The sequence below is a fragment of the Phaenicophaeus curvirostris genome, chromosome 3 (assembly GCF_032191515.1).
Source record: "Phaenicophaeus curvirostris isolate KB17595 chromosome 3, BPBGC_Pcur_1.0, whole genome shotgun sequence".
Classification (NCBI taxonomy): Eukaryota; Metazoa; Chordata; class Aves; order Cuculiformes; family Cuculidae; genus Phaenicophaeus; species Phaenicophaeus curvirostris.
In genome coordinates this window covers 73,333,983-73,350,114 of record NC_091394.1, presented here as the reverse complement: position 1 = coordinate 73,350,114, position 16,132 = coordinate 73,333,983, and the positions used below count along the sequence as shown (strand labels likewise).

The 16,132-nt window shown below is 38.0% G+C and overlaps 1 protein-coding gene across 6 annotated transcripts in view; it reads left to right on the top strand.

Moving 5' to 3' along the window:
* The window catches only part of RUNX1T1 (RUNX1 partner transcriptional co-repressor 1), a 110,617-nt gene that overhangs the window by 74,649 nt on the left and 19,836 nt on the right, over positions 1 to 16,132 (top strand). For all 6 annotated transcript variants that reach the window (XM_069854333.1, XM_069854332.1, XM_069854336.1 and 3 more), the window contains 3 exons: positions 8,041 to 8,291; positions 9,535 to 9,620; positions 10,256 to 10,457. In XM_069854333.1, coding sequence (XP_069710434.1) covers positions 8,041 to 8,291; positions 9,535 to 9,620; positions 10,256 to 10,457 — 539 coding nt within the window. The remainder of the gene's footprint in view (positions 1 to 8,040; positions 8,292 to 9,534; positions 9,621 to 10,255; positions 10,458 to 16,132) is intronic.

Here is a 16,132-nt window from a genome sequence, read left to right as displayed (position 1 = left end):
GCTCCTTTAACACCTTGCTCAGAAATGTCCTATGGGTTGGACAAGTCCAGTTCTGTTAGCAGGGGAGAGGAGTGTGTGGGTGGGTGCCTGGCGAGGGACTGGAATGGTGTTCCCTGGGTGCAGGTCCAGCCCTCATTACAGCTGTGCAATGTCCAAATTACCTTTGTGTTGTGTGTATGTATATGTATATATCTAGATATATAGATATCTGCACACATGGACTCAAGCAGTTGAATTGTCTGATGACGTGCTCTGATCATATATATGTGGAAATAATACTGGCCAGTCACCAGTGCCATGGTGACAGTATTTGGTGCATAGTCATTCTTTGCATTGAGCAGCAGATCGCTCCAGCTCCATGTGCAATTTCTTTGTATCTGAGGTTTTGTTGGATTACACAGTAAATATGGGGAGAGTGTCTAGGCAGTCATTGGGGAGCACAAGGCAAGCTCTAGAGTGCAGTCAGGACTTTGACTCCTTCTGATGTGCCATGTTTCTGTATGCATAGATCCAATATCCATAAGGGTATTTCTTCCAAGCAGGAGTAATATTCACTGAAATCTGTTTTATTGCTGAGCTGAGAAAAGAGTCTGTGCAGAAGAAGGGCAAGAGAGTGTGCATTTGTGAAGCATAGTAGCTTTAGGGATATGGAAACTTTCCCTTTTTCTTATTTAAATAAAATTCTTTGTTTAGTGTTACAAGAAAAAATACTCTTGTGGTAATTGATTTTTAACTGTTTTCCTGTGATAGTGTTAGAAATTCAACTAGCATGCAGGTATTACCATTGGGCAACCCAAATATTGGATTTTACTTAGTCTTGTTTGCTATGGATTTTATAGTTTGAAAAACTTTTGTAGTGCTCTTCTGCTAAATGCTCTTACCTGCATGCACAGGGCATGGCGGATATTCTGAGTGCTTTTTACATGAAAAAGATGAAGATGTGCAAAGACAAGAAGGCTTGCAAATTTGTACAGATGACATTTTTGAGTGGGGAAAGCCTATAGAGAAAACAAAGTCTGAAAGTTCATGAGGGTGTTAGACAAACCCTCCACCCAATATTTTAATATATATGAAGGTGAGATATTCATGATGTAGATGCAAGATCTTGAAAATGTCTGCATAGTAAAACTTGAAGCTACTGATAGCTGGAAGTGAACAGTAAAAGTTAAAGAAACGTAGCCATTGGATAGATGGAAATGTGGAAATATTTGAAATTGGCTTGCTTTAGTTTCAGGGAAATCCCTTTGGACCAGCAAGAAAATAAAAGACAATAGCAAAGAAGCCCTTTTCCTTGTATCCTCGAATTTTCACCGTTTTTTTCCTGACAACTACACCAAACTGAAACCGCCATCAGTGTTAACCCAAACCTGCTAACTGCATCCAAGAAAGACCATTAATTTTCAGGCATTTTCCATATCATCTCTTACTCTGCAAAGAAATAACATTTTCAAAGCTGAAATTTAGTTCGCCAGGGCAGTTCTCTTGCATATCCTTAGTCTTTGCAGAGTGGTGTACCAAAACATATATGAAAAAGGACTCTTAAAACCATAAGCATCTTGTGAATAACTTAAACATCATCATGTCCTAGTCCAGCGTCAGTAGCAAACACAATATTTTTCCTACGAGTAGATGGACAAGCATTGGATTATCTCTTAAGTCCATTAGGCATTGCTTGGCAGAGTGCAGAGTTGAAGAAGGATATGGCTTCTCCTGACAATCGTAGCTCACTTTTTCCCCTGCTAATAGAGAGTGGTGTTACTCGATTCTCACATAAGGCCAGAAACGAAAAATGGGCAATGAAGTATTTCCTTTGGTTTTTTTTTCCCTTAGCATTCTGGAATAGTATTTCCCCTCTTTGAGACACAGTTTGACAGTATTGAATTTTGGTTATTTTGTAGTAAGCACAGTCTCACCTATGGTAGCTTCAGTCCTGGTTGTGTGGAAGGTGATGAATGTTGCAGGTAAAGACAGGTATGAAAACTTATCTATGAAAAGACCCTGTATTAGTCCTTTAGCAAAAAGGACGTGGGAGAAGCCCATAAGGGGACCACAGATCAGAAGAATATTGGATTTTCAAGTCAGCCTTCATCTTTTAATTAAAGCTGAGGCCTAGACCTAGAGGAATTTAAGTCTGGTTTATGGATTTTTTTTCTCCATGTTTCTTTTTAGTATAAATACATAGGAGTCTCTTCTTGTGAGCGAGTGACTTTTCCTCCACAACTGAAGTCTCTCTTAGGCTCTGTCCAGCTCTGGGAGTCTTCAGTTCCTCTCCATGCAGCTTTTGGGGTGAGGGATAGACAGTATAGCTTCTAATGATGTGGGCAAGACCTTGTGTTTGAATTCCCAGGGCCCAGGGTCTGTCCCACTGCCCTGTGTGCTCCAAGGTGCCTAAGCTATCAACTGGTAGCTCCTATCAATTGCCGCTTGAAATTAGGCTCCTCAGTTCTGGGGAAGTGACGTTTCAGAAAGAAACATCCATTCTTTTGACCTTGAGGTTCTTTGGTGTCATGAAAGACCTAGAAAGGCTGCCCAGCTCACCCCTTGGAATGGTGCCCTGAGCTTAAAAGTAAGTTGGTTTTTGCATTATCGAATAAACCTGTCACTGGTTTAGTCACGCCTATTTCTCTGTTAAAAACGCTACACAAAAAAATAAACTCACACGGTAGTTTTGGCTGAATCAAGTTCAATGAGTTTTCTTCTGCACTCAAGAACATTTGTACTACAGATTTAGTAAGAAGAACAAGATCCTGTTGGAAAAATTCTTAAATTTACTGAATATGAGTTTACTTACTTTTAATTTGGATAATTTGACAGGCTGAGCGAGTTGGGATGGTTCAGCCTGGAGAAGAGAAGGCTCAGAGGAGACCTTATAGCAACCTTTCCAGTACATGAAGGGGCTGCAAGAAAGCTGGGGAGGGACTGTTTACAAAGGCTTGTAGCGATAGGACTAAGGGCAATGGGCATAAACTGGAGAAGGGCAGATTTAGACTAGACATAAGGAGGAATTTCTTCACTGTGAGGGTGGTGAGACACTGGAACAGGTTTCCCAGGGAAGCTGTGGCTGCCCCATCCCTGGAGGTGTTCAAGGCCAGGTTGGATGGGGACTTGGGCAGCCTGAGCTGGTGGGAGGTGTCCCTGCACATTGCAGGGGGGTTGGGACTGGGTGGTCTTTAAGGTCCCTTCCAACCCAAACTATTTTATGGTTCTATGATTCTGTGTAAGTAAATTACCCATAGAAAACTGTCCCCAGCAGAGGATGCTTAGAGCAAGTAAGCATGGAAACCAAATACTTGTCTGGCTTTATAGTGGTTACATTATCCATTATTTTAATTGTCTACAGAGGAGCAAGAGGAAACATCTGGAAATAAATGCACCTTTTGGTTAGTTTTCTAAGCAGTTTTCAAATATACTAACAAAAATATATTGGAAGATAACAAAGCATCCTTTGGGCAGAGGGTTTGTTGTGACTCTGTTGATACAATATATTAAAAAAAATACTAAAAGGCAACATATATCCAGGGGAACTAAATGCAGTAAGAATAATGATGCTAGGAGATATGTCACTCACTAACGTAAATATCCCTTTCCAAGGGAGATGGGAGAGATATATGTATTTTCCACTGTATATAACGTGTATTTAATACATGTGTCATATATAGATCAGTGCATATGTGGGCGTATATGTGATACATACAGGTATATATTAGAATTACATACACACACACGTGTTTATCCATATTTATGTTTTTGTTTTGGGCACAAGTAATTGCATGCCCTCAATTCCAGTAGAGGTAAAATACAGTAAGGGAATAGGTAAAGGAAGTGGAACATGTGTGTTGCACATAGCTGCATCAATTTTGCAATTTTTTGTTAAAGAAAATCCACGTATATAATTTTTTTCTACCATTTTTGCACATGCATTTTCCAGTTCTGGTTATTTATCCGCATATCCAAATCTACTGTATGTGAGGTTTTACAGAGCAATCTGACAGCAGAGCTTTGTGTTTTACTGAATCTTTCCTTGGTGCATATGGTCTGACATGGATGAGCAGCCACGGTGAGATTTTGGAGTCTATTAAACTAGCTCATTAAAAAGATCAATCTGTTTCTGTAAGAACACTGGGAACCATCAGTCACTGCAAGACAGAAAAACTGACACCTGAGGAGACAACACATTTTGGTAATTTGTTCATGACGTGTGAGGAGCAAAGTGTTCACTATATTTTGTTTACAACTTTTGGAGTTTACATTCTACTGTAGTAAAGCAAAGGAACTTGGACTAATGCACATTTTTATTTTGGTGAATGAATGCTTAGTTATAAATGACATGTTTTAAAATACGTTAAGTACAAAAGACTTTTTGCTGATCAGTCATTCTTGGAGCTTGCTGGGAAGGGCTGTATGGCACAGGGAACATTTCATATAGTGACCATATTTATAATGGCTGCCTACAAAGTTTGGGCAAAAAATTGGGCAAAATTCTTAAGCAAAAAAAATCTGTTTGGATATCTCTATAAAACAAAAGTGGCCATGATTTTTCTGTGACTTTAGGAAGTGCTGCTGTATTTGCTGTGCCCTTGATTCCCCTGGTGGTGAATTTGTGTTGAAGGTAACTGGAAACAGGGACCAATTTGGATAATTCTATTAGGCAAAACTTTTTATTTTAAGATGTTTCTCCATATCTCAAAGTGAAGGATGCTCACAGCTCATATAGCTATGCCCCTTGTAAGCCATGCATAATTATGAGGAATTCTGTATCACAGTATGAAAAACAAAATAGGCATTGTATCCAACAAAGCATTGTCACATCTTTGGTCATTAACATTTTATTGGCAGAAGTCCAATTTAAATATTGCACAAATAGCAGATGAACAGCTTTGCTTCCTTCTTGCAAGCTGACTTCAGTGTTCTTTGAAATTGCTGTAATGCTCTTGATCAGGTGAAAATTTTGTAGCCAAGGCAGTTTTGAATGATCTAATGTCCTTCCCAGGAAATTATCCATTATAACTGGAAAGGTAACTTAAAACCGACATAAAAGTGTGTTAAGTGGGTACAGATTAATGACTAGTATCTCTTCTGCTGTCCTTACTCTGAGTAAATGTGGCTCCAAATAAAATGACCCATGCATGTTTGTAGCAGAAAGACCCTATCTATTTCATATTGCCAGTTTTCTAAAAGACAATGTAGATTTATATACGTTTGAGGAAAATGTGACCAACAGGAGCAAGAAAGAGAAAAACCAGAAAAATCATCAAGTTAGGCTTCCTACACATTCAATGTTATTTCCTTTTTAGCACAAAATGAGATGGATCAGATAAAAATAAGGTGAAATCAGATGAAAATTGTGGCAGTTTTGGATTGGGAACTTAATACTCTCATGGATCTGCCAATTACTGTGAAACAGGAGTATTGTCTCTGGCACCTGGGCAAATGCTGCTGTTCCAAGATGGTGAGACCTGGAAGAATGGATAGGACTGAGATCAGAAGCAGAATAGTAGGTTGAGTTCTGCGCATCTGAATTACGACACTTTGTCTTTTGTCTGTATGTTCAGTATATACATATATGATAAATTTGCCAGTGATACTTGTTCTGATGAGACTTTGGCAGTTGTTATCTTTTTATATACTTTGTATGATCACAAACACCGGATGAGTTTATGTACAGTTTCATTCTGGTATTCTGCTAAGTTTTTTATTTGGTCAGTGCAGAAAATGAAGCAACAAATTTTAGAATTAAGGTTTTAACACCCAGAAAAGACCCAAGAACCATTACCCAGCATAACAGCAAAAATGGGAATTTAATTTCAGTGAATGTGTTTTCAATGGTAATGTTGATTTCTATGTTAATTAAACTCAGGGTTCTAGAGGAAAATGGATATGCAGGTGTGTTGTCCAAGCCGATGCAGTGTATTCCAGTAAGGTAATGAAGTACAAAGTATTTATTAAAAACCATGGAAGTACCTGTACAGTAAGGTGCAAATATATACATTTGTATGAAAATATATGATTTTAGCATCTAATCATAGTGCAGGAAAAAAAATGGATTCCTACTTGTCACAGTTTTCTGGTTTGTTTTTCCTACACTAAGTGATCAAAAAAAAGTCAATGTTAATTGTTTATAGTTTATGGGGTTTTCCCCATCTGAGTTAGAGATCATTCAAGCTGTAACACTAAACAACTTTGGCCTATGAATAGCTTACCATGCATGTACAGGAAAGTTCCATTTTTTGCTTGCACAGTAATTTTACAATTGAATAGCCTAGACATCGAAGTTGAGCAGATATGTGCAAAGAAAATGCACGCCAACAGCTAAACAGAAAACTTGCTCTCCAAGACTTCATTACCCATTGAGAGTTATTGCAAGCAGTTCTGTTGTGCCAAAACTCACTAAAAATACATGATGGTCCTCAGGTTTTCTTGATTAGGAATTCTCACAGTTAGTCTGTGTTTGCTTTGGAACAAAGTATATACTCCACTTTAACAAGGTATGTCTTTTATATCTCAGCCCAAAATTAGAACAGTTGTCCTGCTGTATTGGTGAAAGATTCTTCCCCCTTTGCCAAGTTAAGTTGCAGGGGTGTGTGTGTGTGTGTGTGTGTATATAATTATACCTTATCTGGCATTAATGATTATAGTGAGTGATTTCACTTCTGAAAACAGTGCAACTCATCTTTTAATTTCCTGCTGGTAATTGCAAATTCTAACTTTGATCCTCTGTCCCAATGGATATTGGGAAAGATTTGGTTTCTTCTCCTCTTCCTCTCATTGGCACTAAAGGAGAACCTACTGAGGGGCAACAATTAATACCTCAAGTCTTTCTCCACAGGCAGTCCCTCAAAGTTGTTCGGTTTGTGGGGAAGGGTTTGTTGAAGGTCAATTGGTTTCAACAGCAGGCAAACAAGAAAATTAAGTCACATTTAACTTCTTGTCACAGTGACAGAGATGCCATCTGTAAATCGTGGATGAGAAAGTTCTCCTTAAAAAAGGCTGGAATATATCAGCTGTTTCATAAAAGTTCTTGGAGGGAGGGTTGCAACCTCCATAGATGTGGTATTTGTATCTAATAACCTTTATGTTAAAAGCTAATATTTTATAGATATTGTTTGTTTCAGTGGTTATAAACACCATACTTCGGTGGAATGAAGCTTCTCTAAAAGGGGTTGTGAACCCACTGAAGTCACTATAGACTTTCATTTTCTTATTTTAATGAAAAATAAGCTTAATGTGAATTCTAGATTCTCAGGCAGAGGCGCCAAATAGGGATTCTTTGGAAATAGTTGATTAGGAATTGAATTAATGAGTATCTCTAACATAAAAAAAGTGCCCTACTCCCCGATAACTGTTGAAAGTTGCCTGAGCATACAAATCCTGTCTAAGGGTAATGGAGTGGGAAGTCTTGAATGTTACTGAGGGCTTGAGTCTAATCACATCTTCCTACAAAATTAATGACAGGCACAGCACCTTTGACCGAAAAAGCCCAGATGGTATAGAAATCTCTGAAGGACGCATTTCTCATCATCTAGAGTCATTCTTGCCCAAAGTCTTAGTATGACACTGATCTTGATGGGAGCTTATCCTGGCTTTGTGTACAGCTGACCTGCAGTATACTGACACTTCCTATCTTGAGACTATGTGGTGTCCTCTTGAAAAAAACCTACAGTACTGAAAGTAGGCATTTCTCAGCCTCTAGCTTCATATATCAGTTTGTTGTTTCAGCTTTGCATTTACATGTCTGTTCATCTATCAGACAGTGATTTCAGTGAATGCTCCTTCTTTTCCAGTGCAACTCTTTAAGCTACTCCATTGGAAGGCTCACCTTGCTAGTATTTCTCAAGTTACAGGGATAATTAGACAAAGTAAATGCGTCCTTTGTATATTTTGAGTAAGCAATGCCATGAAAATATTCTACAATGCCACAAATTAACAACAAAGTGAGAGACTGAGCTTTAGTTCTGGAAGCTGCACATGTAGTTAGGAGCGCATGTTCCTGAGCAGCTCTGCTAGCCAAGTAAATTTAAGTTCCTTTGCTTTGTTTTTCAGAACCAAAGAAAATGGCTTTGACAGAGAGCCTTTGCACTCAGAGCATCCAAGCAAGCGGCCCTGCACTATTAGCCCAGGCCAGCGGTACAGTCCAAATAATGGCTTATCTTATCAGCCTAATGGTCTGCCTCATCCCACCCCACCTCCACCTCAGCATTATCGTTTGGATGATATGGCCATTGCCCACCACTACAGGGACTCATACCGACACCCCAACCACAGGGACCTCAGGGACAGAAACAGACCTATGGGTAAGGGTTGTTGATTTTCTGCATCGTTTCTTCTAGGTTTCTGTGATTATATTCTGTATTTTGAATAGGGGGAGTTTGCTGATTAAATCTACCTGCCATTCAGATGTAGCCTTTATAGGCATTTGTCCGTCTAGCTGCTTCTAATGGTCTTATTTCAGATTTATATTTGTAAAAGTAGAATGAATTGTGTCTTTGCTGCGCTATAGAGGAATGGAGTCAGAAGAAGGTGGAACCTGTGCTTTCACAGCTGTGTAGATGGCACAGGCGCTTAGCTGCCGGGCAGGCAAGTATAGGTAGAGACTTTTATTCTTCTTTTAATGCCACATTTGTGACAATAACAATATTGATATAGCTTGATTTCAGCTTAGACCAGAGGAAAGACTTCGGAGAAGTGTGGCATCTCAAGAGTTCACTGTGACATGGGGATGTCTGCAGTGGATACGAACAGCAGAAACACCAACCACACCCCACACAGCACGTTTTGGTTTAATGGGATGTCTCTTAGATTTGCCTGGCTTGCTTCAAATCTGCACTTACTGCTCTTCCTTTTTTTAAACAAATCTTCAATAAAACTGTTACATTTACAAATATTCAGCATCTGTATAGAGGAGGCTAAACAAAGAGCAAGTGTTGGTTCCTCTGCAGTGTTGATAATAAATACTGGCTTGGTTGTGTTATGTTGTCAGCTGCTCTGGTATATGTGCTACATTTTAACCACATGTTGTTTAAACATCTGTGAAAGGATGAATCCTTAATGACACTCTGTTGACATGATAGTAATTACTGCATTTAGTGAAATAACATTCAGTTTATACTAATATTTTTCGGATTTCGTGAAGTACTGCTAGTATTTGATGTACTAAATTACCAATTAATTGTCTTACTGACTTCTTCAAGTAGTGCAAATGAAAAATTGCATATTAAATATTATTATATCTAATAATAATTGTATATAGTTAGAAAGGGTTATGACCATTTTTGAGAAATCATCTTGCAGCCTTCAGAACCTGCAGAACTGAAGACATTAAATTGAGTAAAAACAGTAGCAACTTGTTTGCTGAAAAGTGCTGAGGAGAATTTAAGGCAGTTTTTAAGCATCATTCGATTTTTGTGGTGGCATTCTTGATACTAGTTCAGGAAATGTATGATATTTTTGTCTCATAGACTCTTTTTATGTTTGGTTTTTTTTTATTTCCTCCTAGAGGACTCCCAACTGTAAACATGATTTGCTCCTTTTTGGCAGGGTTGCATGGCACACGTCAAGAAGAAATGATTGATCACAGGCTAACAGACAGAGAATGGGCAGAAGAGTGGAAACACCTTGACCATGTAAGGGCTAAATGTACTCATGTATAATTAGCTGAAAGGAGCCCTTCTAAGATAGATGTTTAAAATTTTTCTTTTAAAACAAATCTAAATCCCAGGACAAGTTTTGAAAATGTTGGCGAATAAAAGAGAAGTCTTGATGTTCCCCATTAGGTAGCTCATATCAGGCCCTGCTGTTAAGTGCCTACTGCAGTATCCTAATTATTACAGGCTGCCAAATGGGGAACGGGCTCTACTCTCTAAACCCTGGATGTGGGACACATTGGATTTGTTCTTTGAATTTATTAGCTATTACAGCATTTGTAGGCATCGGTTGTGGACCAGATCTCCTGGCCTCTGTGGTACCATGTGATACTAGTGGTGAGGCTACAGTCTGTTCAGTCTTTTCCTCCTTGTCTTCACCCTTTCTGCCAGAAATCCATATCTGTATAGTTTAGGATCACCAACTAAATAGAAAGGGATTGTCATTCTTAGAAGAAGACAAGAATTTTTCATCTGTATTTGAGATAACTGGGAGAAACCTCTTCATTATTAGGAGTTATGCACTCAGCACATTAATGTTTTCTTTATTTTTTGTGTCAGTTTGTGAATAAAATGTTCTATTTTTGTTTCTCTGCTCCATCCACTGCTGTGAATAGCTGTTAAACTGTATAATGGACATGGTGGAAAAAACTAGGCGATCTCTCACTGTACTACGGCGATGTCAAGAAGCAGACCGTGAGGAGCTTAATTACTGGATACGGCGGTATAGTGATGCAGAAGATTTAAAAAAAGGCGGTAACAGCAGCAGTAGTCATTCCAGACAGCAGAGTCCAGTGAATCCAGATCCAGTTACTTTAGGTACAGTATCCTCATTAAAAATTGTTTACTGGTCTTCATTCAGCTTAGCTAAGTCCTAGATGTTTTTATTCGTTCTTCTGATTCTTCCTTCATGATAACAAATATTCCTCTCTACTAACTACTGTATTAACTGTAACTCTTATGTCCTAATAGTCATGTTTACGTGCGGAATTGCTTGAGGGTTTGGGTAATGCTTGGTAATTTGCTTTCCATTCAGCAGTGTCTCAGAGAGGTGGGATGGGAGGATAGACTGTCAGGTGGGGATGGCAAAGCATTGACTCTCTGTCCCTTCTGTCTCCCTCCCTTGCCTGCTTGATTAAGGAAATCCATAAGTGTTTCTGTGAAACAAAGGGCTTTCACCTTCTTGAATCAAATGATTTAACTTGAAATTCATCTTTCTAAGTGTATAAACTGGAGAGGGGCAGATTTAGACTAGACATTAGGAAGAATTTCTTCACCGTGAGTGGTGAGACACTGGAACAGGTTGCCAAGGGAAGTTGTGGATTCCCCATTCCTGGAAGCGTTCAAGGCCAGGCTGGATGGGGCCTTGGGCAGCCTGATCTAGTGGGATGTCCCTGCCCATGGCAGGGGGGTTGAAACTAGATGATCTTTAATGACCCTTCCAACCCAAACTATTCTATGATTCTATGAAGGCAAATATAAAGAGGGGGGCACTTCTTAGCTGTACCTGGTTTCCGTGTAAGAAAGAAGCAGCATCTGGGGTGCACATGTGACCATCCTAGGTCTGTGTCCACCGCTGCTGCTCACCCAGGCACATCTGAGCTGTTTTGGGTACTGCTCATTGTGTAGTTACCTGGAGCCACTCGCAGCTCGGCTCAAGCTGCAAAGCCCATTTAGGAGGAGCAGAGCAAGCAGTTGGACTTTCACCCCCTGCAAATCTTCACAGTTACAGTCACACAACACCTCACACAACTACTCCAGGATGACTCTGCTGTATAAAAGCAAGCTTTTATTTTGTGGACTTTTGTAATTTATTAATATGTTGGCCTGCTTCTACCTCATCTCCTCACTTTTATGGCAAGTGTGCTAAAGAAACACGTCTTGGTGATGCCTTTTTATTGTTCTCCGCTCTTTTGAAGTTCTCTTCAAACTCAGCAAACTGTAATTGCTTGTATAATATTTATCTTTAAAAAAAAAATAAATTGCATGTATTGAATGCCATCTACTCAAAATCATAAACTGTGGTCACTAGTAGAATTGCTTGTTAGTGTTATTTTGCAACCATATTTTATTTAGAGCTGTGTTTTTCTTTTGCCTTTAAGAATAACTTATTAATTCTAGAAATTATTCAATTGCAATTAGTAAAACAAATCTACTGCCTTCTCCATCTTCTTGGTAAATCTCTAGAGTTCTTACTGGACTATTTAGTGCCTCTTGATAACAAACAAACCTTATTTTGTGTCTGTGTGTCAAATGGTCTGAGCCAATAGCTCTATAAATTAGATTCAGTCAGTGAAAGGAAGGGTTATGGAAATGCAGTTCCCAACTTCATTCATAAGTCTAGTCTCTAGAGGAGCCCTTCTCAGAAAGAAGCATTCAGGTAATGGCTTGTATGAATAATGTTAAATGTAATGTAAAGAAAGACTAATAAATACAGTGTCTGAAATGTCGATCACAGATGCAGCTTCGGGAAGAACTCTTGAGAGGAAGCCCCTAGACAAAAGCAGTGGCACCCTTCTGTTGTAAATTTGTGATGCAAATAAACGAGGCCATGGTGCTTGTAAGTGTAGTTAGTAGGTAAAAAAATAAAAAAAAGAATGGAAACTGAGTTTTTATACTTTCTCCAAAGAAAGTGGAACTTAAGCCACTCACCAAAACTTTATAGATAATAGTGCAATCCAAAGAGAATAATCATAACCAGAACAAAAGCAGGAAAAGATAAAGTGAAGATCAAACATATAATTTGGTTCCTATATTATCATTTTATTGGTGTATTTGTCAAGATGAGTTTTTGGAAACAGCAAAGTCCGTGTGCTATAGAAGACTAGCACTGCCCTTGGCATTGGACATGCCAGTCAGCTCTACAGTACTATGGGTACAACTGAACTGGTTGGAGTGTGTCCATTTCAGTTTTAGCACGTCCGTTTTGGTTATTTGGCTACAAAAACTACATGCCTAGACTCGTGGACATAAAACTTGCATGCTTCAGTGATGTAGCATCCATTTCAGTCATAAGTATTGATAAGGAATACCTTTACATCTTGACAAAATACTTGCTTCAGAGTCTATGGAAAGGTAATCCTTGTATTTCCTTAGATCTGGTAGTAATCTAGTTAACAAAATGAAAACTCATTCAGAGGTGTAATAAAAGTGAAGCAGTGTCTGTGAATCTTGAGGTGCTGTTCTGCTTAGAGGCTTTTTATTTTAGAGTGAGGAGGAAGAGGTTGAAAAATTCCTCAAATGTTCTAATTAAAGTGCCACAACATGTAAATACTGTTTTTTTTTGCTGCAGGGATGCTAAACGTCAGTGATTCCTCTTTGTACTTTTTTTTTTAATGAGATAATCCACCGTTTAAATCCATCTTGTCATCTCCACTGGCAAGAGGGAAAAAAAGGGGGCCATATGGCTGCACTGTCTGTGTCTTTGTTTCTTTTTCTTTACAGTTAAATATTATCAAGTAATCAGTTCTCACTATAAAAATTATGTGATAGTCTTCATAGATAGCTAGTGCTGAAAAACTCTGAGCTGAAATTTATCATAAGTAGTCTAAAAGAAATGGAAGAAAATTCTGGTTGCCATTTTGAACAAGCAGACTTTTTTCAGCCGAAGATTTTTGTGCTTCATTTAATTTGACATCCCTTTTGACAGTTCACAGTATCTTATCAATATTTTTTGATTGATATTTTTCATTAAGAAATCAAATGAAATCTTTGATCATTTGTTTTAATGCAGTGTAATCCAATAAACACATTAGCCAGCCACAGCAGCTTACAAACTCTCATTATTATCTGAGACTGTGTTGAAGGGTAAGATGGGTCCATTCTTTTCAATCTGAATAATACATGTTTATGAAAGTCTAAAAATGACTCAGACTTTATATATATTCTCTTGGTGAACTGTGATGGTCCATGAAGTGAATAATACATCATCTGACTCCTCCATTTCTGCTGAAGAATTTCAGTACTACATACTGCAGCAGGGTTGCAACTTTCATCCTAATAGTGAATAATTACACTTATCAGACAATGTATACTGAAATACACGCAGTCAGATAAATTAAAGATGAGGGTTCTGTAACGTGGGTTATAAACAAGATCTATAACCTTATTGAGTGCAGCTGTGGCTCTAGATAAGTGGTGTAGGCACACATCAGATAGTCTGCAGTGATGTTGATATTTTGTGTCTGTTGAATTTATCAGAGTAGAAATCTTACTAAACAGAGTTTGAAATCTCCAACTGAAGAGTGCCAATACCTGCAGGACTTGCCCCAAAAAGCCAGGATTCTCAGAAGTATATGAATTTGTAAAAACCACATACGGTAGCCATTTCTTCAAACATTTTTTTAACTGATAACCCTTTCAGAGCTAGCTATTTTATCAAAGTTTGTTAGCCTTTGTACTTTCAGTGTTAGCCAGGACATTCCTGTCAATATATGTGTGTTCCTGCTGCAATTATAAAATCTTTCCTTTGCCATTTTCAGATAATCAGCATTGCTGTGATATGCATGTTATGCTCAACATGAGCTAAAAGGAATGCTGTGAATACCACAGTAGCGTTTTTAACTTGTAATTCTAGAATGTAAAGCCTCTGTAATTCTGGTTACTGATGATATTAAGTATTGGTCTAATCCCCTTGTTGCACGGAAGTTTTGAGCTGGGTTGTGGTGAACTGAATTGCAAGCTGTTAGATGAGCTACAGCTGCAGAGACATTGTGCATTTGTATTCTCAGTATTCATTTCTGACCTCTGTGAGACTTGGGTCACTTTTATCCATTCCTTATACCAGCCTTGTTACTGTTGTGCTTTGCAAAAAATCTCATAGATGGCATATAAGATAGAAAATATCCTGCTGATAGTTAATGGAAGTTTGTTCTTGGTGGAGGGTGATTCAGTAATACAGTCAGTATGTGGTTATCCTTTTCTTATTACTTTTAAATGAGAACACAACTATATTTTAAACACAACTTCACATGTGTTCAAGAAGTGTTGTAATAGCCACTAAAATATATTAAAGGGCAAAGATGTTCGTAAATTACTTGAAACTTTCCTCCCAACAGGGTTAGCAAGGTAGTCTCATTCAGTATTGCACTTCTTCAGAGTTTTATGTATGTATTTCATTAATTGGAGTGGCACGCTATTAAGATTGACTCTTAGAAACAAGGCAGTGAATATCTTATACTTTTGCTCTGAAAAGTTTTTGTTTGTTGCCTGTCCCCCACCAACGTTGCTACATTTATTATAAAGTAGAATGAAGCAAAACTTTCATATGAAATATGAAAAGCATATAAATATATGTAAAAGCTTATGTATTTTTTGTATAAAATCATCTATAGTTCAGGGCTCATTATCTGCACCTTTCATTATTTTTGAGCACTAGTGTTCACTATGGCATATAGGGTATTGTGGTCACTGCCAGTATTTTTATAAACGCAATATATTCTAAAAGATCCTCAAAAGATCAGCTATTCACCTCAGTTTCTTAATGTTTTGTTATTACAGGCTTGGTTGTCATTGTCCAGTGATAAAAACCTCCATGCTTTTGTATATTCAACCTATCTCCTGTTCCTTCTTTCCAAATATGGATCAGGCATTTTGACAGCTTTGAACATATCTTTTAAGTCTTTCCATTCTGTTTTCTTGAGTTTGGTCCTTATTTTCATGTGGGAGTTCATATCCTTTATTTGGTCCTAGCTTTTTGTCTCTGTTTCACTTCCTGCACCCATATTTATTTCTGCTTTTAAAACTCTCCACATCTCTCTCTGATTACTGTCAGCATCTACTCTCTTTATCTTAAAGCCACCAAAAATATTTCCACAAGGTAGTTCTGCTCATTAAGCTCCAGAAATCTGGTTGGTGTATTAACATAATTCCTATGGTTGAATGTGTTCTTGAAATAAATACAACAGGGCCCATATGGAACCCAGCACCATATTGTGACAATTGGGGGGGATGTTTCATATTAAATAAATAAATAAATCCAGGATAGACCAAAAGTAGGGGTTTATATATATATATATATATTACAAAATAATACACTGTGGTTTTCGCTGCTGTTCAATAGAATGTGAGGCTGAAACTGAGACTAATTTTTGTCTCTTTTCCTTATGTGTATTCCTATGTGCAAATCCAACAACTTTTTTTCTGAAAAGTTTACTTCACATTAAAACAGAAAATTCCCCAAACATTTTCAATTTCAAAATCTATTTTATTTTTACTTCATTTAAGCTCTTGGCAGATGAGCTCTATTTAGTCTTCTGCAGGTGGTCTCTTTATTTTTCTTATTGGACTTTTTCATCTGGTTCAGTAGCAACCAGGTTGATAATCAACAAATGCTCTCAAACCATGCTTTGCTGTGAATTTCAGGTAAATTCAGTGGTATACATCCCGTTGTTCTGCATAATAACATCGTTGCACTTCCACCATTAATAAGCCTTTGTCTTATACCTGACACGTAAAGCATCTTCTGTTATCCTTTTCTGGATGAGCTGACTTAC